A 23,989-nucleotide genomic window follows, 5' to 3' on the forward strand; every position below is an offset into this window, starting at 1 on the left:
ACAGCCTTGGTGGATTTCCACCATTGTTCATCCACCAGGAACCTGGGGGGGGGGGGGTTATGAAACTTGCGACCTCCAGTGCTTCTTTGTTCTGAAGACTTTTCTCAAAATTGACCTGGGGCAGTGGAGCTGGAAGATGGAATGGGCTGGAAGCTTGCCTGTGGGGTGGGAGAATGGGCTGGGAGCTTGCCTGTGACATTATTGACCTTGGAATGTAAACTCTGATTAGAAAGAATCTATTTGTTCAATTTCTCTAAGAGAGGGTTACATTCCGAGAGGTATTCAGTAACCCACTAGCAATAAACACTACAAGAACAAGGACTGTGGTATCTAAATATTATTTCTCAGTAAAAGAAATCAAGGCATCTTGGACAAATGGCTGACTCCAAGTCTTGGCAGAGTATTTATAAGTCTAAAACACTTTGCTGTACCAGAAAGGAAGTAAGCTGTCAAACACTACAGGGTTCTGGACAAAAGACCCTAGGAGCTGACTTAAGGGGGTTCCTACAAGTCAAATTAAGAAAAAATAAGATCAAAGGAATAAATCCATAAAAATATTTTTTAAATAATACTACTTTTGATGACCTGAACTACACCAAGAATGCTAACATCCATCATAAAATGTAGGCCTGTCTTGGAGAAACTGTAGGTTCAGTTCCAAACCACTGCAATAAAGTCAATATCACCATCAAGTGAATCATATAATTTTTTTGGTTTCCCGGAGTATGTAAATTTAATGTTTACACTACATATAGTCTATTTAGGGTGCAAGAGCATTATGTCCCCCAAAATGCATATCCCTTAATTAAAGAACACCCTATTGCTAAAAAATGCTAACATTGCCCACCTGCTCAGCAGATCAACACCTCTGAGCCTTCATCAAGTCATGATCTTTTTGCTGGGAAAGTGTTTTGGTTCAAAGTGAGCAGCTGTTGACCAATTAGGTGGTTGCTGAAGTCTGGGATTGTTACTGGAATTTTGCTCTTCAGTAGGTCCTTGATCTCCGGAATTCAAGAAATGAACCCACAGACTACAGATCAGTGGCAAGACAGGATTTTATTTAGAAATTAGAAAAGAATAGAGAAGAAGAAAAAAAGGCATCAGAGCTTCTGGCAGGGGGAAAGAACTAATGGAGGAGTCTCTATTAGGTCTTGAGAATTTGCACCTGGCCAGGACTTGGCATCTAGAAACAAGTTTTCATTGTTAAAGAGTGTTGTCAACAAAGGAATGAATACAGCCCCTCCAGCTCAGGGCAAAAGGTCAAGGTGTTCCCTTCGTGAACTTCCCTAAGCCTAGGAAAACTGGGGTCTCCTGTCCAGCCTTGAAGAGGGGGAACCCTATATCAGGATAGCTGTGGCAATCTCCTAAAATAAGATACAGTGAAGTTTGCTGCATCAATTGACTCTTCCTTTTATGAAAATTTTCTCTATAATATGTAACGCTGTTTGATAGCCCTTCACCCAGAGCAGAATTTCTTTCAAAATTGGAGTCAATCTTATCTAACCCTGCTATTGTTTTATTAACTAAGCTTATGTAATATCCTAAATACTTGGTGTTCATAGATTCCATCTCAAGAAACCATTCTTTGCTTATCCATGAAAAGCAACTCCTCATCCACTCAAGTTTTATTTTGAGATTACAGCAATTCAGTCATACTGTCAAGCTCCACCTCTAATTCTAGTTCTCTTGCTCTTTCCAGAACATCTTCAGTTATTTCCTCCACCAAAGTCTTGAACTTCTCAAAGTCATCCATGATGATTGAAATCAACTTCTTCCAAACATTTGTCCATTTCAATAGTTTAATTTCATCCCATGACTCACAAATGTTCTTAATGGGATCTAGAAGGATGAATCTTTTCCAAAAGGTTTTCAATTTATTTTACTCAGATACATCAGAGGAATCACTATCCATGACAGCTATAGTCTTACCAAATGGATTTCTTAAATAATAAGATGTGAAAGTTGAAACTGCTCCTGGACCCATGGGCTGCAGAATGAATGTTGTTAGTAAGCTTTAACAATATTGATCTTCTTATATATCTCCACCAGACCTCATGGGCAAGCAAGTGCCTTGTCAATGAGAGGTGATATTTGGAAAGGACTCTTTCAGTCTGAGCAGTAGGTGTCCCGGGGGGGCTTAACGATTCAGTAAGCCATGGTGTAAACAGGTGTTCTGTCATCCCAGCTTTGTTCCATGTAGAGAGCACAGGCTAAGTAGATTTAGCATAATTCTTTTTTTTTCCTTTTTTGAGACACAGTTTCACTATGTCACCCTTGGTAGAGTAACATGGCATCACAACTCACAGCAATCTCAAACCCACAGGATTAAGAGATTCTCTTGTCTCAGCCTCTCGAGTAGCTGGGACTATAGGCATCCACCACAACACCTGGCTATTCTTTTGGTTGTAGTTATCATTGTTGTTTGGCAGGCCCCAGCTGGGTTTGAACCTGCCACCATCAGTGTATGTGGCTGGCACTGTAACCACTGTGCTATGGGTGCCAAGCCAATTTAGCATAATTCTTAAGAGCCCTAGAATGTTTGCTAAATAAGCATTGGCTTCTACTTAAAGTAACCAGCTATATTAGTCACTGACAAGAGTCAGACTATTTGAACCTTCTAAGTCAGACCTCACCCTCTCTATAGTTATAAAAGTCCTAGATGGCATCTTCTTCCAATAGAACACTGTTTCATTTCACTGTTTCATCTGTATTAAAAGTGGTTTAATGCAGCCTCTTTCATCAATTAGCACAGCTAGGTCTTCCAGGTAACTTGCTGCACTTTCCCATCAGCACTTGCTGCTTCCCTCTGCGTTTATATGTTATGAAGACATCTTCTTTCTGTAAACGTCATGAACCAACCTCTGGTGGCTTCAAACTTTTCTTCTGCAGCTTTCTCACCTCTCAATCTTGATGAAATTGAAGAGGATTAGTGCCTTACTCTGGCTTGGATTTTGGCTTAAGGGAAGGTTGTGGTTGGTTTGATCCTGATCCAGAACACTCAAACTTTCTCTGTTATCAGTAACAAGGCTGTTTTGTGTTCTTATCATTTGTGTCTTCATTGGAGTAGCACTTTTAATTTCCCTCTAGAACTTTTCCTTTGTATTACATCTTGCTTAACTGGCACAGGAGGCCTGGCTTTTGGCTTAACTTGTCTTTTAATGTCCTTCCTCACAAACACAATCATTTCTAGCTTTTGATTTAAACAGAGTGATCCAAGACACTTCCTTTCACTTGAAAAGCCTTTGGCCTAATTCCAACATTGCAGCATCTCAGGGAATAGGGAGGTCTGGGGAAAGAGACAGAGGAGCAGTCAGAGCACATGCTACCCGGAATTATCAATTCTGCTTTTTGATATATGCAAAATAAGGGCTCAGTTTGTGAACTAAAATAAGAACTTAAGGCTCTCCCCTCAGAGACTGATTGACTGGACCCCCTCTTGGCCAAGAGGATCCTAAAACTGAGCTGCTGGCCCTGAGAGAGGGGATCAGGCACTACTCATCATACCCCCTCCCCTTCTAGAGGAGGATCATTCTAACAGGCCTAAGGCTGTGCAACACCCACTTGTGGGTCCTCAGGATACACAACAAACCACTGGAGTCTGTCAGGTACTTTGTCTCTAATCAACAGAGCCTTTATCTTAAGCATTCCTTTGTCAGCTAAAAAATCTTTAAACACTCCTATAACCTGGAAGCCTCCTCCTCCAGATGTCCCCTTTGTGGGGGGCAAACCACTGTATGGTTTCTGCATATTGATTAATGACCTCACCTGTAATCCCTGTCTCCCTAAGATGTATAAAACTGAACTATAAGCCCACAACCTTGAGTTCACTTTCTCAAGGCTTCTTGGGTGTGATTCCGGGTCATGGACCTCAAGTTTGGCTCAGAATAAACCTCCTTATGTTATTTTACAGAGTGTGGCTTCTATTCTATCAGCAAGTTTGAGGTGCCCCAAAATAACTGCAATAGTAACATCAGAGATCACTGATCAGAGACCACCATAACAGACATAATAATAATGAAAAACAGTGAAGTACTGTTAGAGTTGCCAAAATGTGAAACTAATACTGGAATTTTGCTCTTCAGTAGGTCCTTGGTCTCAGGGACTTGAGGAATGAACCCACGGCCCACAGATCACTGGTAAGATAGGACTTTTATTAGAAGTTAGAAAGGAACACAGAAGTAAAATCACCAGAGCTTCTGGAAGGGGGAAATAATTAAAGAACTCACTGGGAAATCTCCATGTGGGCTCTTTAATCTAGGGGTCTTAAGTCTAGAGAATTACACATGGCTGGCAGTTGGTAGATAACAATTGTGTTAACAAATGAATGAATATAGTTCCTCATATATCATCTCACCTGACTTATCATCAGGTCCTTTACAGTCTTTGTCCCTGAAAAGGGATTCAGGTGTGTGCTCCTACCCAAGGTGGAACCACCCAAAAAAACCATCACAGGCTGCTTTGTTCATGATCTTATCAGAGCCCAGAGGGTGTGTCTGGAGAAAGGCAGTCTGCTTGTGCCTGGAAATGGGGTCTGACCTCTGAGCTCACCTGGGCCTAGAGAATAGGGGCTCCCTGTCTGGCCCTGAGTGGTGGAATCCTGCTTTAACACTGTGACGTGAAGAGAACATGTGATTGGAAAAATAGCACTGATGGACTTGCTCAATCCAGGGTTGCCACAGACCTCCAGTTTGTGAAAAATGCAGACTCTTCACAGTGTGACAGTACAAGGTGTGCCTGTGTGCCTAACAGCTTGAAGGATCTTAGGAGACTAGTTCCTCCGAAAACTAGTGACACAGGAGTCCCCCACTCAGAATGCACAGGAGCCACCACCCCCACTCTCTAGGTCCAAGTGAGCTCAGAAATCAGACCCTCATCTGTAGGCACAAACAGGCTGTCCTCTCCGGGCCACACTGTCTGGACTCTATCACATTGGAGCAAAGCAGCCTGAAACGTTTTGGGTGGTTCCACCTTGAGTAGGGAGCACACACCCTAATCGCTTCCCTGAGACAAAAACTGCAAGGACCTGATAACCTTGACCCAGGGGAGGGACAGCATTCATTCATTCATTCATTCATTCATTTGTTAATATACTCATTAAGTTTCTACAGGTGTTTTCCACCTACCAAGTCCTGGCAAAATGGAATATAGACCCCTAGACAAAGGGCTCAGGTGGGAAACTTCTGACTTGGGTCTCCCCCTTGCCAGAAGCTCTGGTGCTTTTTACTTCTTTTGTATTCCTTCCTCTCTAATAAAATCCTATCTTACCACTAATTGGGGTGGGTTCATTCTTTGAATCCCGGAGATCAAGGACCTACTGAAGAAATTCCAGTAACACTAGGAAATAAAGAAGAAAATCACACAATTATCCCACCTTTCCTTATAAACTGTATAGATACTTAATAAGTTTCTTTATAATAAAATAATAACAGTTAGTATATGCAAATTAGAATGTCACCATTAGGCGACTCCTAATGAAACAGTGGGTGTAGGCAATAGTCATCAATGCCTGCTAACACTATTAGCTGAACATCTGATGAAAAACTTATTATGTTTGTCATAACCTGTATCACCTTGACAACACCCAAACCCCATGAAAATTATAACACAACAAAAGAGAGACAGGCTCTTAGATAATAGAAAGTAAACTGTAACACCCATGCTATCTTTTTTTTTTTTATTCTCCTTTTTAACTTATTTTTTTGGATCAACATAATTTTTTTTATTTTTGTTGGGGATTCATTGAGGGTATAAGATGTGTTAGACACTGAGAAGGGGGGGGTGGAGGAAAAGAAGAGCAGAGAGACCCATGCCATCTCTTTAGGATGAAAAATCCAACTTTAACCTGAAAAATTCTATAAATTTAACTACCAGTATACAAGAAATACTGAGAGAAAGGACATCGCAAAAATACAGTGTGGAAAATTCAGAACGTGGGAAATTCTACAGAGCAAATTATCATTATTCTTCAATAAATAAACTACCAGAAAAAAATAAGAGAGAGAGAAATCCAAAGTCTTCCAAAGAAGACTTTGCTTAGGTAAATCAATTAGAAAACATAAAATTTATAAGGCAATTGAGTAAATTTGATATTGAATTTCTCTTTTATGACACAATTACAGCTATTATTAAAATTTTTGTTGTACTAGTGATATTGTGGCTATGTTTTGTTTTGTTTTTTGCAGTTTTTGGCCAGGGCTGGGTTTGAACCCGCCACCTGCAGTATATGGGGCAAGTGTCCTACTCCTTGAGCCACAGGCACCACCTGATATGTTCTTCTCTAAAGCCCTTATATTTTAGATATGTATTTATATTTCCAAAAAAAAAGTTAATTCCTAAATATGTTAATGGAAAATAAACCATACTCAGTAAAATAACGCAAAGAGGTTTATTCTGAGCCAAAGTTGAGGACTATGACCCAGAGCCCTGAACATGTGGACTCTGAGGTGATGAGGTTACACTTTGGGCTTATTTAGAGAGACAGGGCTTACAGATAAGGTCATAAATCAATACAAAGAAAACATACAATGGCTTGGGCAAAAAAAGTGGGACATCTCGACATGGGAGCATATAGGTTATAGGTGGTTTAAAGATTCTTTAGCTGACAAGAGTTAGACTGCCCTGTCTATAAGACCTGGGGTCAGTGAAAAGGAAAGCTTAAGATAAAGGGTCCGTCAATTAGAGGGGAAGTACCTGACAGACTCAAGTGGATTGTTGTGTATACTGAGGACCTAAGGTGGGTGCTGCCCAGCCTTAGGCTGTTAGAGACTCACAGAGGACATCTCTAAGAAGGGGAGGTGGCATGATGAGGCAGGTTGGATCCCCTTTCTCATGGCCAGCAACTCGGTTTTAGGGATCATCTTGGCCAAGAAGTGGTCCAGTCTTTTAGTTGCTGGGCAGGGAGCCTTAAGATTTTATTTAGTTCACAAATATTCATCAGTTAAATAAAATGGCATCGGGAATTTACTTCAAGAAAATATTAAGGGCGGGGAGGAGAACTGTATGTTAATTTGTTGACTTTGGCTCATAAAGATTGGGTATTTCAGGTGAAATAACTAAACATGAGTATTTCTGACCTCCTGTCTGATGTCCGAATAGAAGACAAGCACTCAGAGAAAGACTGAAAGCGAAGTTAGAAGCCGCAGTCTTGAAAAGTACAAGGTCAAGGGATGCTCCAACTTCACTGTGACAAGGAGCTTCCGAAGAGTGAAGATCGGGTAGGAGGCAACCGTCAATGTTAGGAGACTCTTGTAATTGTTAATTGCCAAGGAGACGGTGGAGGGAAGCAAAAAAATCCCTGGCCTGGGGGTTAGAAGACCACTCACTAGTTTTGTGATCTCAAACTCACATAACTCCGTGGGGTTTGGAGCGTGAAAGCACAGGAAACGCAACAGTAAGTAAATAACACAACAACAACTGTGTCGTGGGAGCCAGCTCTGCAGAGTCCTGGGGTCTTTCTATGCATTAGCCAGTTTAATCCTCACACCCCAGGGTGCTGTGGGCGCTTAACGCGTGCTTTTCCAAGGACCGTTTTTTGAATGAAGGAGGCATCAATATATAGTACCATTTTTCACACGAGGTAATTAAAGCTTTACAGAGTCCGATAATTTGTTTAATGTCGTGTACCCGAGTGACCGGTTCTAGCCTAGCCAACATCCCAGGATTATTTAACAGGAAAGAATGTTTTCAGCACTGAATTGCTTGTCGCTGCATCTGAGAGAAGGCTGGGGAACCCGGTGCGAACGAGTGGAAAATTTAAAATCATTCCCAGAGAGCGGCAGTTTTCTTATCGCGTTTACACATCTCGGTCCCACAAAGACCACGCCAGCCCTTCCCCGCGCCCTCGCAGGTCCCTGAGCAGCGGCTCGAGACTCAGCGGCCCACGGCCCCACCCCGGCCCTCCCAGCCGCCCCGCCCCGGCCCCGCCCCGCCCGGCATAGCCCCGCCCCCGCCCCGACCGGCCCCACCCCCATCCTCCCGGCCGGCCCCGCCCCGCCTGCGGCCCGCGGTCGGGCTCCAACTCCACTCCCAGGAGGCCGCGCGAGCGCGCCGGGTGCCGCCGGAAGTGGAGCGGGCCGCGCCCGGCGCCGGAAACTGCGCGAGCCGCACTTCCCGTCCTTCCGCGGCGTTCTGGTTTCCTCCGCTGTGGTCTCCTTTGGGTTAGTAGAAGCAGCGGCGAGGTGCTCGCCTCTGTTGTCGCTTCTGGGGGCGGTGACCCGGTACCCGGGCTCTTTGGCCTCCGCGCCGCCCTGCCCGTCCCTGCTGGGCGCGGGAGCGCTGCGTGCCAGGCTTGCCTGTGGCCAGGCGGCCGTGCGGCTGCTGGAGGCCACTGCAGATGTGGTTTCACCCCGAAAGAAGGAATCTCACAGTGGTGGCGAGGAAGTAGAATGTCTCCAGACGTTTACTGTGGGCGAGACCTGTGCCGGGGGGGCGCCTACTAGGCCAGTGGTCGACTCGAGTGCCCCGGGCTGGGGTTCCCTTAGTGTTGACGGTAACTCCACTGACAGCCGTGGTTGAGGTCCTGCCTGTCCCCGCTCCTTTCACGTGACCGCGGGCGAGTCATGTGTCCCGGTTCACACATCAGTAAAAGTGAATGTTGGCTTGGTTGAAATCTAAGTCCCTTTAAACCCCGGGGTCTTCTAAGTGACCTCTCAGAATACTCCAGTGCTTCTTACAAGGCACGGGCAGCACTTTTTCCACCCTTCAAATCCTGTTTCTGCAGGACCCGGCCAGTGACAAATGAGACAAGCAAGCTGTAGAGCGCCGTCTCAGACTTACGGGCTTCTCTGGAATAAGTAACGGTACTACTCCTAGTGACTTTCCTTGAGAAACGTAAACGGCAAACATTTTCCCGTTTCTCCGCCAAATACTGTATGCATAAGCATTGGACTGGAGGTCGTGAATGACACTGTGATTTTGAAAGATAATTTTGCAGTGATCTTGAGGTGGCCTGTGGAAGGGTGAGGAAGTGCCCCTGACTTCAGAACGTGGGGCCCTGAAATATTTTTCAAAGTAAACCTAAATGGAAAATCTGTATAGTAACGAGTTTATGGGAAATAAATTTAAGAGAAAGGTAATTTGAAAGGGAAACCAATACATGAGTCTGTACAGCAGTGTTTCAAAATAAAGTCTCAAAATTTTTATAGCTATTGTTAGTCATTTTTTGCAGTTTCCTTTTTAATTATTGCGGGTACATACATTATAAGGCACATGTGATGTTTTAATTTAGGTATATAATTGAGTAAATCGAATTAGGGGAATTGGGTATCCATTTTTAAGTGTTTGTGTGTGTTAGAAACATTCCAGTTCCACTCTTTCAGTTATTTTAAGGTATCACCAACTTACTGCTGAGTATAGTCATTTTGTGAGCCTATCAAACCTTGTTTTTTCTGTCTAACTATACTTTTACATCCGTTAACCATCCTCACTTTATCCTCCTCTCCCCACTACCCTTCCCAGTCTTAGGTGACCATCCTTCTCCTCTTTGCTCCATGAGGTAAATTGTTCTTAATCTTTATCTCCTATATATAAATGAGAACATGTGAGATTTGTCTTTCTGTGCTTGGCTTATTTCACTTAACATGATATTCTCCAGTTCTAGCCATGTTGTTGGAAATGTCAGGATTTCATCCTTTTTTCTGGCTATATAATATTCCATTGTATATATGTATCAAAATTTCTTTATCCCTTCATCCACTAATGGACACTTAGGTTGACGACCTCCAACGCATAGGCAACCAAAGCAAAATTTGGTTTTTGTCAATGCCTGTCTTTTGATAAGCTCCATTTTAACTAGGTTGTGATGATCCCTTATTGTAGTTTTTATTTGCGTTTCTTTGATGACTAATGGCACTGAGCATTTGTTTATATACCAGTTGGTCATTTGCATTCTTTTTTTTTGGAGACAGAGTCTCAGTATGTCACTCTGGGTAGAGTGCTATAGCAACAGCTCACAGTAACCTCCAACTCTTGGGCTTAAGCGATTCTCTTGCCTCAGCCTCTCAAGTAGCTGGGACTACAGGTGCCCACCACAGTGCCCGCTATTTTTTTGTTGCAGTTGTCATTGTGGTTTAGTTGACCAGGGTGAGTTAAAACCTGCCAGCCTTGGTGCATGTGGCTGGCGCCATAACCACTGTGCTATGGGCACTGAGCCAGGTTGTTTGTATTCTGAAAAATGTCTATTGAGGCTCTGCACCAGTAGCACAGTGGTTATGGCGCCAGCCATACGCACTGAGGCTGGCGAGTTTGAACCCCACCCAGGCCAACTAAACAACAATGACAATTGCAACAGAAAATAGCCAGGCACTGTGGCGAGCACCTGTAATCCCAAGCTACTCAGTAGGCTGAGGCAAGAGAATCGCTTAAGCCCAAGAGTTGGAGGTTGCTGTGAGCTGTGACACCATGGTACTCTACTGAGGGTGACATAATGATGTTCTGTCTCAAAAGAAAATGTCTACTGAGATCCTTTGTCCATTCCCATTTTTCAATTGGATGATTTGATTTTCTCTATTGAGTTGTAGGAGAATAAGTATAATATACTATACTTATTAATCCTCTGTCAGGTGGATAGTTGCAAATATTTTCTCCCATTCTGTGGGTTTCTTTTCACTTTGTTAGTTGTTTCCTGTGCTGGGTAGAAGCATTTTAGCTCGTGTAATCTCATTTGTCTAATTTTGCTTTGGTTGCCTATGCTTTGGAGATAGTTATTACTTAAGAAGTTCTTGCCCAGAACAATGTCCTACAACATTTCCCTGATATTTCTTCTTTCTTTCTTTTCTTCCTTTTTTTTTTTTTTTTTTTGAGACAGAGTCTCAATTATATTGCCCTCAGTAGAGTGCTATGGCATCACAGCTCACAGCAACCTCCAACTCTTAGGCTTAAGTGATTCTCTTGCCTCATCCTCCCAAGTATCTGGGACTACAGGTGCCCACCACAATGCCCAGCTATTTTTTTTGTTGCAGTTGTCATTGTTGTCCAGCAGCCCCAGGCTGGGTTCAAACCCCCCAGCCTTGGTGCATGTGGCTGGCGCTATAATCACTGTGCTACGGGCACTGAGCCATCCCTGATATTTTCTTGTAGTAGTTTCATAGTTTTGGGTCTTAGATGTAAGTCTTTAATCCATTTTTATTTGATTTTTGTATGTGGGAAAAGATAAAGGTCTAGTTTCATCTTCTGTATATGGATAGTCAGTTTTTCCAACACTGTTTATGGAAGAGACTGTATGTGCTTGGCACCTTTGTTGAAGATAAGTTCACTATAGATGTATGGGTTTATTCTGGATTCTCTGTTCTGTTCCCCTGGCCACGCGTCTGCTTCATGCTGGTACCATGCTGTTTTGGTCACTACAGCTCCGTGGCATAATTTGAACTCAGGTGATGTGATCCTTCAGTTGTATGCTTTTTTCTCAGGATGATGTTGGCTGTTCTGGATTGTTTGTGGTTTCATATGAATTTTAGAATTATTTTTTCTGTTTCCGTGAAGAATGTCATTAGTATTTTGATGAGATTATACTGAAACTGTAGATTGCTTTGGTGAGTTTGGACATTTTAGCGATCTTGATTCTTCCTACCCAAGAACACTCTTTCCTTTTTATGTGTGTCCTTTTCATTTTCTCTCGTCTGTATTTTACAGTTTTCATTACAGAGATCTTTTACTTCTTAGGGTAAGTTTAATTCCTAGGTATTTAATTGTATTTGCAGCTGTTGTAAATGGAATTGTTTCCTTGGTTTCCTTTTCACATTGTTTATTGTTCAGAGTAAACCTAACTGGAATATAGGTTTATAGAAATGCTACCAATTTTCATGCATTGGTTTTGTATCCTGCAACTTTTCTGAATCTGTTTTTCAGTTCTAGTAATTAGGGCTTTTTTTTTTTTTTTTTGAGACAGAGTCTCACTTTGTCACTCTTGGTAGAGTGCTGTGGCATCACAGCTCACAGCAACCTCAAAGTCTTGGGCTCAAGTGTTTCTGTTGCCTCAGCCTCCCAAGTAGCTGGAACTACAGGCACCCACCATGACACCTGGCTATTTTTAGAGAAGAGGTCTCACTCTGGCTCAGGCTGGTCTTGAACTCATGAGCTGAGGCAATCCACCTGCCTTGGCCTCCCAGACTGCTGGAATTACAGATGTGAGCCACTGTGCCCAGATGTAATTTGGGTTGTTTTGTTTTGTTTTGTGGAGTCTTTGGTTTCTCTAGATATAAGAGCGTATCATCTGCAAATAAGGATAATTTGACTTCTTTTAAAATGGGATGTCCTTCATTTCTTTCTCTTGCTGATTGTTATAGCTAGATTTCCAGTACTATGTTGAATAACAGTAGTGAAAGTGGGAATTCTTGTCCTATTCCAGATCTTCAAGGAAAGGCCTTCAGTAATTCCCCAGTCAGTGTGATACTTTGGGCCTTTCTCATATGACTTTTATCTTGTTGAGGCAAATTCCTTCTATATCCAGTTTTGGAATTGTTTTCTTATGAAGAGATGTTGAATTTTATCAAATTTTATTGAATGTGTTTTCAGCATCAATTGAAATAAGGGTATCATTTTTTTTCCTTCATTCAGTTGATATGATCTAGGATATTGATTGATTTTACATACATTGAAACATCCTTGCATTCTTGGGTTCAATCCTGCTTTATCATGATGAATAATCTTTTTAATATGTTGTTGAATTCAGTTAGCTTATATTTTGTTGAGAGTTTTTATATCCAAATGCATCAGAAATACTGATGAATAGTTTCTTAGTTGTTGTTGTTGTTGTGTCATGCTCTGTTTTGGTATCAGGGTTACTACAGGCCTCATAGAATGAGTTTGGGAGTATTATTTTAAGTAAGATGGTTTAAATAAGATTTTACCAACCATCAAAAAAGAGCAATACCAATATTACTTGCAATGAACCCATCAGTTCCTGGGCTTTTTTTTTTATGATGGGAGACTTTTTATTACTTCTTTTATCTCATTATTTGTTACTGGTTTATTCACATTATGGATTTCTTCCTGGTTCAGTCTTGGGTAGGTAGGTGGTACATGTCTAGGGATAGATCCATCGGGGTTTTCCGGTTTTGGGCATATAGTTGCTCACAGTGGTCACTGATGATTTTTTTGGATTTCTGCAATATTGTAATTCCTCCATTTTCATCTCTGTTTTTATTTGTTTGAGTCTAGGAATAGATCCATCGGGGTTTTCCGGTTTTTGGCATAGAGTTGCTCACAGTGGTCGCTGATGATTTTTTTGGATTTCTGCAATATTGTAATTCCTCCATTTTCATCTCTGTTTTTATTTGTTTGGGTCTTCTCTCCTTTTTTCTTAGTCTGGCTAAAGGAGTGTTTATTCTGTTCTTCATTCTTCAAAACCAGTTTTTTATTCTGTTATTCGTTTGTGTTTTTCATTTCCCCTCTTTCTGCTCTGATCTTTTTTATTTCTTCTACTAATTCAGTTTGGCTGGCTCTGGTTTTCTTGTTCTTTGAGATGGATCAGTAGGTTGTTTATTTGAAGCTTTTCTACTTTGCTGATGCGGCCGCAGATCTCAGCGTGGAGGGTTTCTCCATCCCCTGGCTGGTCTCAATGCGCCCTCCCTGCACACCAGCAGGATTGTCCCCTGCACTGTGTCCCCTTGTTCCGAGTACCCCAAGTTTCAGTGCATTGTCCCACAGTCATTTTATTCCCTCTCCCCGACCTTCCAGATTCTCCACCCTGGGTGCTGGCACAGCACTGCCAGGAGATGGGGGGCTGGCAATGCAATGTCTTCTGCCCTCTTGAGTGCTGCTTTACTTGTTTTAAGTTTAAATCCAGGTAGTGTAATCACTTGCCTGACTTTTTGACTCCTCTGGAAGTGTTTGTGTGCATGGATAGTTGTTGAGTCCCATCCTCTGGAGAAATGATTGCTGGAACTTACTATATGTGCATCTTACCCTGCCCTCGCCATTGTATTTTAAAAGTATTTAGAAATTTTAATGTGAAAGAAATGGGGAGGTAAAGTCTAGAGTAAAAAGAAATATAAAAAATTATTGTTTAATATGAAGATCACTCCTATCATAGAAAAAAATTCATACCTTAAAAAGAATACTTTAGAAGTTCATAGGCAATTGAAACATGAGCCATTTTCAGAAAATAAAAGAGCTCAATTTTTGCCCCACCACATAATCCATGATTAGACAACATTTATTAACAAATATGAGGCAATTTTTTATCTCACCAAAACAACAGAATGGCAAAGCAGATAAAGTTAATGATTTAAAAAGCTTCTGTGATTCAAGGACAGGACCAACAGAACTAGATCAACAATTATAGATCCAAAAATATATGGTCACTTGATTTGTGACAAGGATAATAACTACAGTGCAATGAGACAAAGACAGTAATTTGAAGAATAGTGCTGAGTCACATGAATTATCTATTGGGATAAAAAAAAGTATTTGACCCCCCTACCTCACTCCCTGAACAAAAATCAGCCACAAATGGATTGCAGAATTAATTGTGCAAGGTAGAACAATAAATTGTGTTTATGTGAAACTTAGAAAGCTTTTGAATAATAAACTAATCATTCATAATTTCCCTGAGAGCAGGAACCTGTACCTGGTCCCGTAGAATCAGAGAATAGACTAGCATCTGCTGCAAACCCGGGTCTCCACTTTCATCTGCTTAACCCTGCCCTCCTCAGGTCCCCACTCCATACTCAGGGCCCTCCAGGCTACCTCAGATAGCGCCTCTTCTTTGTAATATGTTCCCCAACTCCCTCTCCCAAGATTATCCTTATCTGTATTACCAATGCTCGTTATGCATTATTTTCTATTTATGATTTTTAGTTGATAACAATTTTGAAATGTATGCCGTAGCGATAGTTGACTGCTAATTGCCTTTCAAAGAGTGTATTTCCTTGGAAATTACTACTATTCTGATAACATTGACACTAAGATAATGTTCATTTATTGACAATTGCAAATGAGGTTTTTATTTTTCTGTTTTCTCTTTTAAGGAAGAAAATGTCTTCTGTAAAAAGAAATCTAAAGCATGAAATAATTTCCCAGTTTCACTGTTCAGCTGCAGAAGGAGATATTGGCAAGTTGACGGGAATTCTCAGTCACTCTCCATCTCTTCTTAATGAGACTTCTGAAAATGGCTGGACTGCTCTGATGTATGCCGCGAGGAATGGGCACTCCGAGGCCGTCCAGCTGCTGCTTGAGAAAGGGTAAACATTTGAGGCTCTACCACTGGAAAGGGTTATGGTGTAATTTCTGTGTTATGTCCCATATTGTACTGTATATAATGCACACTTTCTTGCCCAAATTTGTGAGGCAAAAATAAGGATATACATTATACGTGGATAGTACTAAATTCTGTATCTATATAAATATTCTTAATTCTTTTATTTATGCTCATGCATTAAAAGTGTAACTGTAGAAATTAATAGTACTATCCATATGCAAAATAATATCCTGGAATACAGTTCTCACGCCCCCTACCAGCTACGTCCTTCCCCATCTGCCCTCTCATCAGCAGGCCCCACAGTTGCCGACGCCTCTCGCCCACCCAGCTGATCATTCCAAACGCTGCTGCTGCCGCCCTCAGAAGCAGGCACAGGGCCAGATGTGTGGTTAGCACCTGGACCTCAGCAAAAGGAGGGCAGAAGTGGCTGCACAGTGATGCCTCCTCCAGAGAGCTGTGAGGCAGGAGCAGGCCGCTGTGGATGGGCCGCCAGCAAACCCTGGCAGCAGGTGCAAGTGGTCCCGTTGACCTGAGTGCCTGACCTTGCCAAACTGCCCCCTCCCAGCCAACCCTTTTCCTCTCCTTGCCCACCCCTATCCCCATATCTTCACATTTCCTGTTCCTACCCGTGTCCATCACTGGGAACGTGGCCATGGCTACTCCACTGAGAACCCCAGCAGACTTATTTCCCAGGAAGCTGTGTGAGGATTAGAGCCTAACAATACGCCCCTGCCCTTCTGGCTGACTCCTTTCTCTCCAGATCTCTGAGCTGGGGTCTGGAAGACCTGGGTTCTGAGACCCAGTTCTACCAGTGGTCTACTGCTGTGCTCTTGGGCCCCAGTCCCCAAGAAGGTTGTGTCTGCGAGAGTACCTGGCAGAGAAGCATGAAAGCTTGGACACCTGAGCCTGTAAATTGTAGTTTTGAGCCTATGACTTGTCTGAACCCTGGAAGTATTAAGTTGGTATAATTTCCCACACTTGTCAGGAAGAAGAACTATCCAGGGTGCTTGTTAAGGAAACTGATATTCAGTGGCTCTGGGAGTGGCTCAGGCGTCTCATTGTAGCCAGTCTTCCAGGTCGTTTGTAAGATTTGCAAGTTTGGGAAAGGGTGGCATCATTCACTCGGACATTACTGAGTTCCCAAAGTCTGGATGACTGAAGGAGGTCACGGTCTCGTCACTAAACAGGAATGTAAGTGCCGGTTACTTCACTGTGGTATCATCAGGGAAGGCTCCTTCTCAGCATGGGGCTGAGGTGTCATCAGGGAAGGCTGCGGTATCATCAGGGAAGGCTGGCCTCAGCATGGGGCCAGCGGCGGCCCAGAAAGGGCAGGCCCTGGCCCTTCACACCAGTCTTCCAAGAAACAACCTGACAAGGCTCTCAGCAGAGAGTGGCTGTGGCCACGGTCCCACTGACAGACATGGGTGGGAATAGGAAGTGAGAGGATGTGGGGGCAGGTGTGGGCCAGGAGGGGACAGCTGGGTGTGGTCCTCTGAGGTCATCTGGACCACTCTCACCTGCAGCCTGGGCTTGTTCCTGGCTTCTCCACAGTGGCTAGCTCCACACCTTGCACCTTGTGTGACAGAAGGACATGCCAGTAGGTGGCCACTTCTGTCCTCCCTTTTTTTTGTCACCCTGGGTAGAGTACTGTGGCATCATAGCTCACAGCAACCTCCAACTCTTGGGCTCAAGCAATTCTCTTTCCTTGGCCTCCTGAGTAGTTGGGACTACAGGCACCTGCCACAATACCTCTTATTATTTTTAGAGATGAGGTCTCACTTGGGCTCAGGCTAGTCTTGAACTCATGAGCTGAGGCAGTCCACCCACCTCAACCTCCTAGAGTGCTGGGATTACAAGCATGAGCCACCATGCCTGGCTTTGCCCTCCTTTAAAAACTTAAAATAAAAAGATTTTTTTCCTGAAAATTTGAGCCAAAGATGTGGGAGCCCATTATACGTGGCAAAATGCAGTAATTTCTTTTAAATATTTCCTTGTAGTCATATCTATATTTTTGAGCTAGTAAATAATTATTTGACTCCATTGTTATATAAAAATGTAACATGAAAATCTTTTAACAATTTTTATTGAAAAATTGGTCCTTCATACTTTATAACAAAGAGAATTTACGAGTAGTCTAATCTTTTTCTTTCTTCTTTTTTTTGAGGCAGAGCCTCATTTTGTCACTCTTGGTAGAGTGCTGGAGCATCATAGCTCACAGCAACCTCCAACTCTTTGGCTCAAGTGATTCTCTTACCTCAGCCTCCCAAGTACCTGGGATTACAGGGGCCCACCACAACACCTGGCTATATTTTTTTTTTCAGAGATGGGGGTCTCACTCTTGCTCAGGCTGATCTCGAACCTGTGAGCTCAGGACAGTTCACCCACCTTGACCTCCCAGAGTGCTAGGATTACAGGCATGAGCCACCGCACTCAGCCGTTCTAATCTTTTTCTTCCTAATAGAAAATGCAAGTGTCATTATGAGTACCAAAGACTCCTTCTAGATTTTTCATATCTCCTTATAACTGTGGTCCCCAGTCTTCGGGCTATAGACTGGTTCATGGCCTATTAGGAACCAGGCCACACAACAGGAGGGAGCAGCCAGGAAGCAGCAGAGTTTCATCTGTGTTTACAGCCGCCCTCCTCGCTGCATCACCACCTGAGCTCCTCCGTCAGGTCAGCAGCATCGGATGCCCACAAGAGCACAACCCTGCTGTAAACAGCACACGAGAGGGACCTGGGTTGCACGTTCCTCATGAGAATCTAAAGCCTGGTGATCCGAGGTGGAGGGGAGGGGGTGATGCCAGTGCTGGGGCATCTAGTTGCAGGAGAACAAGCTCAGGGCTCCCACTGACTCTACGTTATGGTGAGTTGTGTGATTCCTTCATTATCTATTACAAGAAATAATAATAAAAATATTACTAGAAATAAAGTGCATAATAACGCCATGCACTTGCGTCATCCCAGAACCATCCCCTGCCACCCTGGTCCATGGAGAAAGTGTCTCCCATCAAACTGGTCCCGGGTGCTGAAAAGATTCACGGCTGCTGCCTTACATATCAACCTTATGCTTTATTGTTTTATAAGGAATTATCCAGAAATTTTAAATATCTTTATTATCTCTTAACTTTGTATCACTTATGATTATTGTTCTTTTAACCTTCCCTATAGTAATCCATGTACTAAATGAAAAAAATCTATGTCATTATTGGATAGAACGATTATAATGTGTGTCTGTAAATATTAAAATAAATACAGGAGAAATGTTATCTTCCTGTTTCACTTTTTCTTACCAATTTTCTCTTCCTTCCATAGGTGTGACAGATCACTTGTCAATAAATCAAGGCAGACTGCACTGGATATTGCTATATTTTGGGGTTATAAGAATATAGCTAATTTACTGACTAACACTAAAGGTGGGAGTAAGCCTTGGTTCCTCAGCAGTGAAGTAGAAGAATATGAAAATTATTTTAGTAAAACACTACTGGACCGGAAAAGTGAAAAGAGAAATCATTCTGACTGGCTACTAGCTAAAGAAAGCCATCCAGACACGGTTTATATCCTTTTCTCAGACTTAAATCCCCTGGTTACTCTAGGTGGCAATAAAGAAAGTTTTCAACAGCCAGAAGTCAGGCTTTGTCTGCTGAACTACACAGACGTAAAAGATTACTTGGCTCAGCCCGAGAAGATCACCTTGATTTTCCTTGGAGTAGAACTTGAAATGAAAGAAAAGGCACTTGGTGCTGAAGGCGTCCCAGGGGAAGAGGACGGGCTGGTTGCCTGGTTTGCCCTAGGTATAGATCCCATTGCTGCTGAAGAATTTAAACAACGACACGAAAATTGTTATTTTCTTCATCCTCCAATGCCAGCCCTTCTGCAGTTAAAAGAAAAAGAAGCTGGTAAGAAACGGACACTGCTTGTTTGCCCTGGTACTAATCTGGTCTTCAGAAGTGAGTTGAGGTGGAGGTAGCTGCAGTTTCCAGTTTTCCAGTGAGCAGTGAAATTAGATTATCTCTATTAGAAACTTCCTCAAGCTCTCCCCCTGGGGGACTCCTCTCCTGGGCAGGTATAGTCGTTTTAATCAACCAAGATTGATTGCTTCAGAATTAACCCTATTGTGTGATGGTTTCATTTGATTCTTCAGTGAGTAATTCTTGAACACCAGCTATACACTGAATCTAATGGCAAAGACCTGGATTATTCCATTTTGTTTTCTGTTATTGGGGCTTTGTATGCTATGGTAAGAAATTAGGGTTTTATTTTAAATACCATTTAAATGTTGTAACTTGATGTATATTTAAAAACAAACAAAAAATCTCACAGTTGCTGCTTTGTAGAGCATGAATTATAGGTATGTTGGTAATTAAGTGTGAAAGTTGGGAGCCTTGTTAAGAGGGAACTGAGTATTACAATAGCCCAGATGAGAGATTGCAGCGGCTTGAGTTAGAATAGTCGCAGTGGAGATAGAGAGAAGGGGAGAGTTGGAGATATTCCAGAGGTAGCAGTGGTAAGGCTTGATATGTAGACTGTTCTAAGCAGGAGAGAGAGATGGTAACATGGACTGAGATACACATTAAAGTGCTAATAGTAGAAATGGAGAAAAGTAGATGCATTCAAGATATTTTTGGAGAGAAAAATCAATAGTCCGTTCTCATGGATCAGGCATAGAATATATAATAATAAAAGAAGAGATCAAGAATGACCACAGTCTTGGTAGAGTCTTGGTAGAGTTTAGTAATTTGGTAGGTGGTGGTACCATTTCTTGGTAATGTAGTGATGGACGGAGTAAGGAAAGCAGGACTAACTTGAAGTAAATGAATCAACAGCATCCTTTGGGCTTATTAAGTTTAAAAAAGACATCAGAATCTAACCTCCCAGGAGAGGTCTGAACTAGAGATATCCATATGGCAGTCATCAACACCAGGGTCTCGTAAATCCCAAGAAACTACTGGTTGAAAACAAACAAGAAAAGGAACCTCAGTGTCAGATGTGAATCCTTCTAAATATTGAGATGAGGTACAAGCAAAAGAAGAGCCATCAAAGGGGATAGACACAGTGCGACCTTGAGGCAGGAGGAAGCCAGGAGACCGTGCTCGTGGCAACCAAGAGCGGTGTCTTTCCAGGAGGGGTGGTCAGGGCGTGGAGCCCTGATATGAATCTGAGTGACGTGAAAACAAGGACTGTTGTAAAAGCATCTTTGGCCTTGGTGATACGAAGCCGCTGATGAGTGTGACAGGAGGGTATCAGTGGAGTGGAGAGAAGCCAGATGTGGTGACTGAGGAGTCAGTGGGAGGTTAAGCAGCCCCTTGTCAGTGTCCCCCTTCCCTACAGGGACACGGGCAGCCCTTCCGGAACTGCTCAGATGTTTCCTCCCCAGAGTCTGACCTGGTGTGTTTTATTCTCCACACCTGTGACGAAATCCTCAGCCCTCTGAAAGCAAACGTCTTCTGTTTGGAACCATACATATGCATACTTTGAAGATTAACAGCATGGGGTAGTACAAAGTATAAATGAGCTAGTGGTTTTCTTTTCGTTTTTCTTCTAGTAAGGAAACTGGGGCCCTTTAACTTAATTACTTTATAACCTTACACAGTTACCTTCACTGTGCCTCAGTTTCCACCTCCAGAAAATAAAGATAACAGTACCTGTTCACATTGTAAGTTGCTTGACATGAAATAGTATAGTCTGTATAAAGTTCTTTGCTTGATGCTTGATACATAGTAAGTACTTAATAAATGTTACCTTTTCTTACTGTGATTATCTTGAAATAATTTAAACACTCTAGTATATATTACATATTATAAGGTAATAAGCAAATATTTAATGTTGCCTACGGTCATTGAATAGCATTCTAATTGTTTTTATTTATGTTTTATTTATTCATCTTCCCTAGTTTAAACATTGTTATAATTTTCCGTTATTATTATATTTACTTCAAAAGTTCATAAACCAAATACTGTATTTTAGGGAGAACAAGTTTCTCAAGCATTTGAAATGTAACCTTTTGAGCTTATTGCCTCAATTGCAATATTTCTGATCAGGCTGTACGTGTATTCTTTTTTTGGTACCAGGGTTAAAGTTCTAGCCAAAGTGTATATATTGTATAGAATTTATTCTTATAGACATTATTTTGGTAACAGAGTTAGTCATGAGGGTTGTAAATGCAGCATGTTTTATACCACCCGCAGTCTTCAGTTGAAAACAGGGTGTGTGGCACAGTGGCACGGGCCCCTGTGGCTTCATCCCCAAGGAACAGAGATAGCTCCCTACAGTTTTCTTGTAGTATTTCCTTTAGAGTACAAGTCTGAGTTAGGAACTGCCTTTGTAGTATATTTTAATAAAATAACTATTATAAAGTCACTGTTTGTAAATTCACCATACATTACAATCATGTATACTCAAAGGTTAAAAATCACCTATATAGTAAAAGCCTCATTTAATAACAGTGTGTAAGATAAATGTTAGTACATCTGTCATATACAAAAGTTATGTTTTATTCAAATTATATTTAAATCTAATTTTTATTTTTCATCTAGAAAATGAAATCTTTCCCTTTAAAACAAAAATATACAACATAAAAATAGAAATACCAAAACCCCAATCACATAGCTCTTCAGAAAACAGTGTATATCTTTATTATAGTTTGAGAACATTTCACCTAAATATATATGTGTGTGTGTGTATATATATATGTAATTTTTAAAGAATTTGTGACAAAATTAAAACTTTTTGTGCTACTTTTAAAGGAGTTGTAGCTCAAGCGAGATCTGTTCTTGCCTGGCACAGTCGATACAAGTTTTGTCCAACCTGTGGAAGTGCAACTAAGATTGAGGAGGGTGGTTATAAAAGAGTGTGTCTAAAGGAAACCTGTCCCAGTCTCCACGGCGTTCATAACACATCGTACCCAAGAGTCGGTAAGCCTCTTCTCTACAGTGACATCTCAGCCACCAGAATCCTGGAAATAAGACGTTGTGGAAAGACAAGTTTTTAAAGAGTTAAACATGTTACATCAGGGCAGAAGGAAGTAATCTCTTATAACCAGACACGAGTCTTGTCTCTGCAGGAGATAACTAAGCTTCCATTATCAAACCACACAGTGACTGCACAGTCTAAATTATTTTTTCTGTTATCCTATATCTGATTTTTTAAAACAGATCCAGTAGTAAAAAAGTAAGTAAGGGTATGTTTAAGTATTAAGATTGTAAATGTTAAAGTATTACATATTTTCATAATTTTTAAGTAAAAGACACATACAGCATTAGCCGTTTCTTAACTTTGGGTATTAATCAATATGGATTTGACACGTTGAGACACATGATTTCAAAAGGCCACCGATTTGCCTGCGCTTGGTGGACAGGTTAAAGGAAGCCCCAGCGATTTAGTGCCTGCTGAGACGTTACCACACTGCTGGGCCTGGGCGCCCTTCTCCTTCCTCAGGCTGTGCCCTTCCCTCCACCCTGACTGCAGAGGCGTCTGCTGTTGGTCAGTCTGTCTGGGACTCTGATAACCACTCTTGAAAACTGTGTGACAACAGAGCAGACAGACTCAGCAGCATCCGAGGAGGCTCTGCAGAGTCACGCATGGCGTGGTGACATCTGTTTTGTTGCTCAAGAGCCTTTTTAGTTAATTCCTAGTTCTGTCATGAGCTAGTGAGAAGAATTTGCTGAATTAGTTACTTCTAGAGCGATGAACTGTTATTGAAGTCTTGTTTAATGATTTAAACCTAATCATAGAGTTATATTAGCTTTAAAGATATTTTGTTCAGAATTGGGATGAGAGGAAGAGGGAAAGTCACTGTATTTACAGTAAAATTTGAATTTTCCTCATATCCGTACAGTACCAACTCAGAATAGTTTTCTCATTAACGCATCTGAATCTGCCTCACATACCCTAAGGAGAGAATACACGTTGCTGTTCAGATGGGAGGAGAGGGACAGGAGTGGCCTCCTCTGACTTTGTGACACTACTCTGCTCAGTTGCCCTGAGGTCTCTGTTGTCACAGCACCAGGGCAGGAGGAAGCAGCCCCTCCTGACCAGACGGAGGCTTGTCTCCACAGGACGTGCCCCTTACATTGTCCAACCAGACAGCACCTCTCACAGTCTGTCGTCTTCTGTTGGGTCTGATTTTTTTTTTTTAACAGATCCAGTAGTAATCATGCAAGTTATCCATCCAGATGGAACCAAGTGTCTTTTAGGAAGACAGAAAAGATTTCCCCCAGGCATGTTTACCTGCCTTGCTGGATTTATTGAACCTGGTAAGCCTTTTCTTAATAATTTTTATAATAATTTTCCTTTACTTTATAATTTCAAAATAATTTTGTATAGCATTTGAGAAATCATTTGGTAAGTTATATTATAAAACTGGGTTATTTTAAAATATTTTAAACATGATATAATTTTAACAAAATAATTTAAGCATGATATAATACATGTTTTTACTAGCGATTTTGTCCATTGTAGTAAAAATTCAGGATTTGCTCTTTCATACATCGCTCTTGACCAAGGTATCTGGATATTTTATGCCTCACTTCCTGATGCACTAGACACCCCTGTCACCTTTTCCAAGGAGCCTCACCCAATGGCCCCAGCACAGTGGTTGGCCCCATCCCTGCATTCACAGTCCCTGTCATCCCGCCCCATCCCTGCATTCGCAGTCCCTGTCACCCCACCCCATCCCTCCATTCACAGTCCCTGTCACCACGCCCCATCCCTGCATTCACACTCCCTGTCATCCCGCCCCATCCCTCCATTCACACTCCGTGTCATCCCGCCCCATCCCTGCATTCACACTCCCT

The 23,989-nt window shown here is 42.1% G+C and overlaps 1 protein-coding gene across 3 annotated transcripts in view; it reads left to right on the top strand.

Moving 5' to 3' along the window:
- Window positions 1–8,102: 8,102 nt before the first annotated feature.
- The window catches only part of NUDT12 (nudix hydrolase 12), a 30,414-nt gene continuing 14,527 nt past the window's right edge, over window positions 8,103–23,989 (top strand). For all 3 annotated transcript variants that reach the window (XR_002773197.1, XM_023512723.1, XM_012804612.2), the window contains exons 1-5: window positions 8,103–8,156; window positions 14,967–15,179; window positions 18,510–19,093; window positions 21,941–22,108; window positions 23,336–23,449. Coding sequence is in view for 2 of the 3 variants with exons in the window: in XM_023512723.1 (XP_023368491.1) it covers window positions 14,974–15,179; window positions 18,510–19,093; window positions 21,941–22,108; window positions 23,336–23,449 (1,072 nt within the window). In the remaining variant the exon portion in view is untranslated. The remainder of the gene's footprint in view (window positions 8,157–14,966; window positions 15,180–18,509; window positions 19,094–21,940; window positions 22,109–23,335; window positions 23,450–23,989) is intronic.

Source organism: Otolemur garnettii, unplaced genomic scaffold (genome assembly GCF_000181295.1).
Source record: "Otolemur garnettii isolate 467f Iridium unplaced genomic scaffold, OtoGar3 scaffold00030, whole genome shotgun sequence".
Lineage (NCBI taxonomy): Eukaryota > Metazoa > Chordata > Mammalia > Primates > Galagidae > Otolemur > Otolemur garnettii.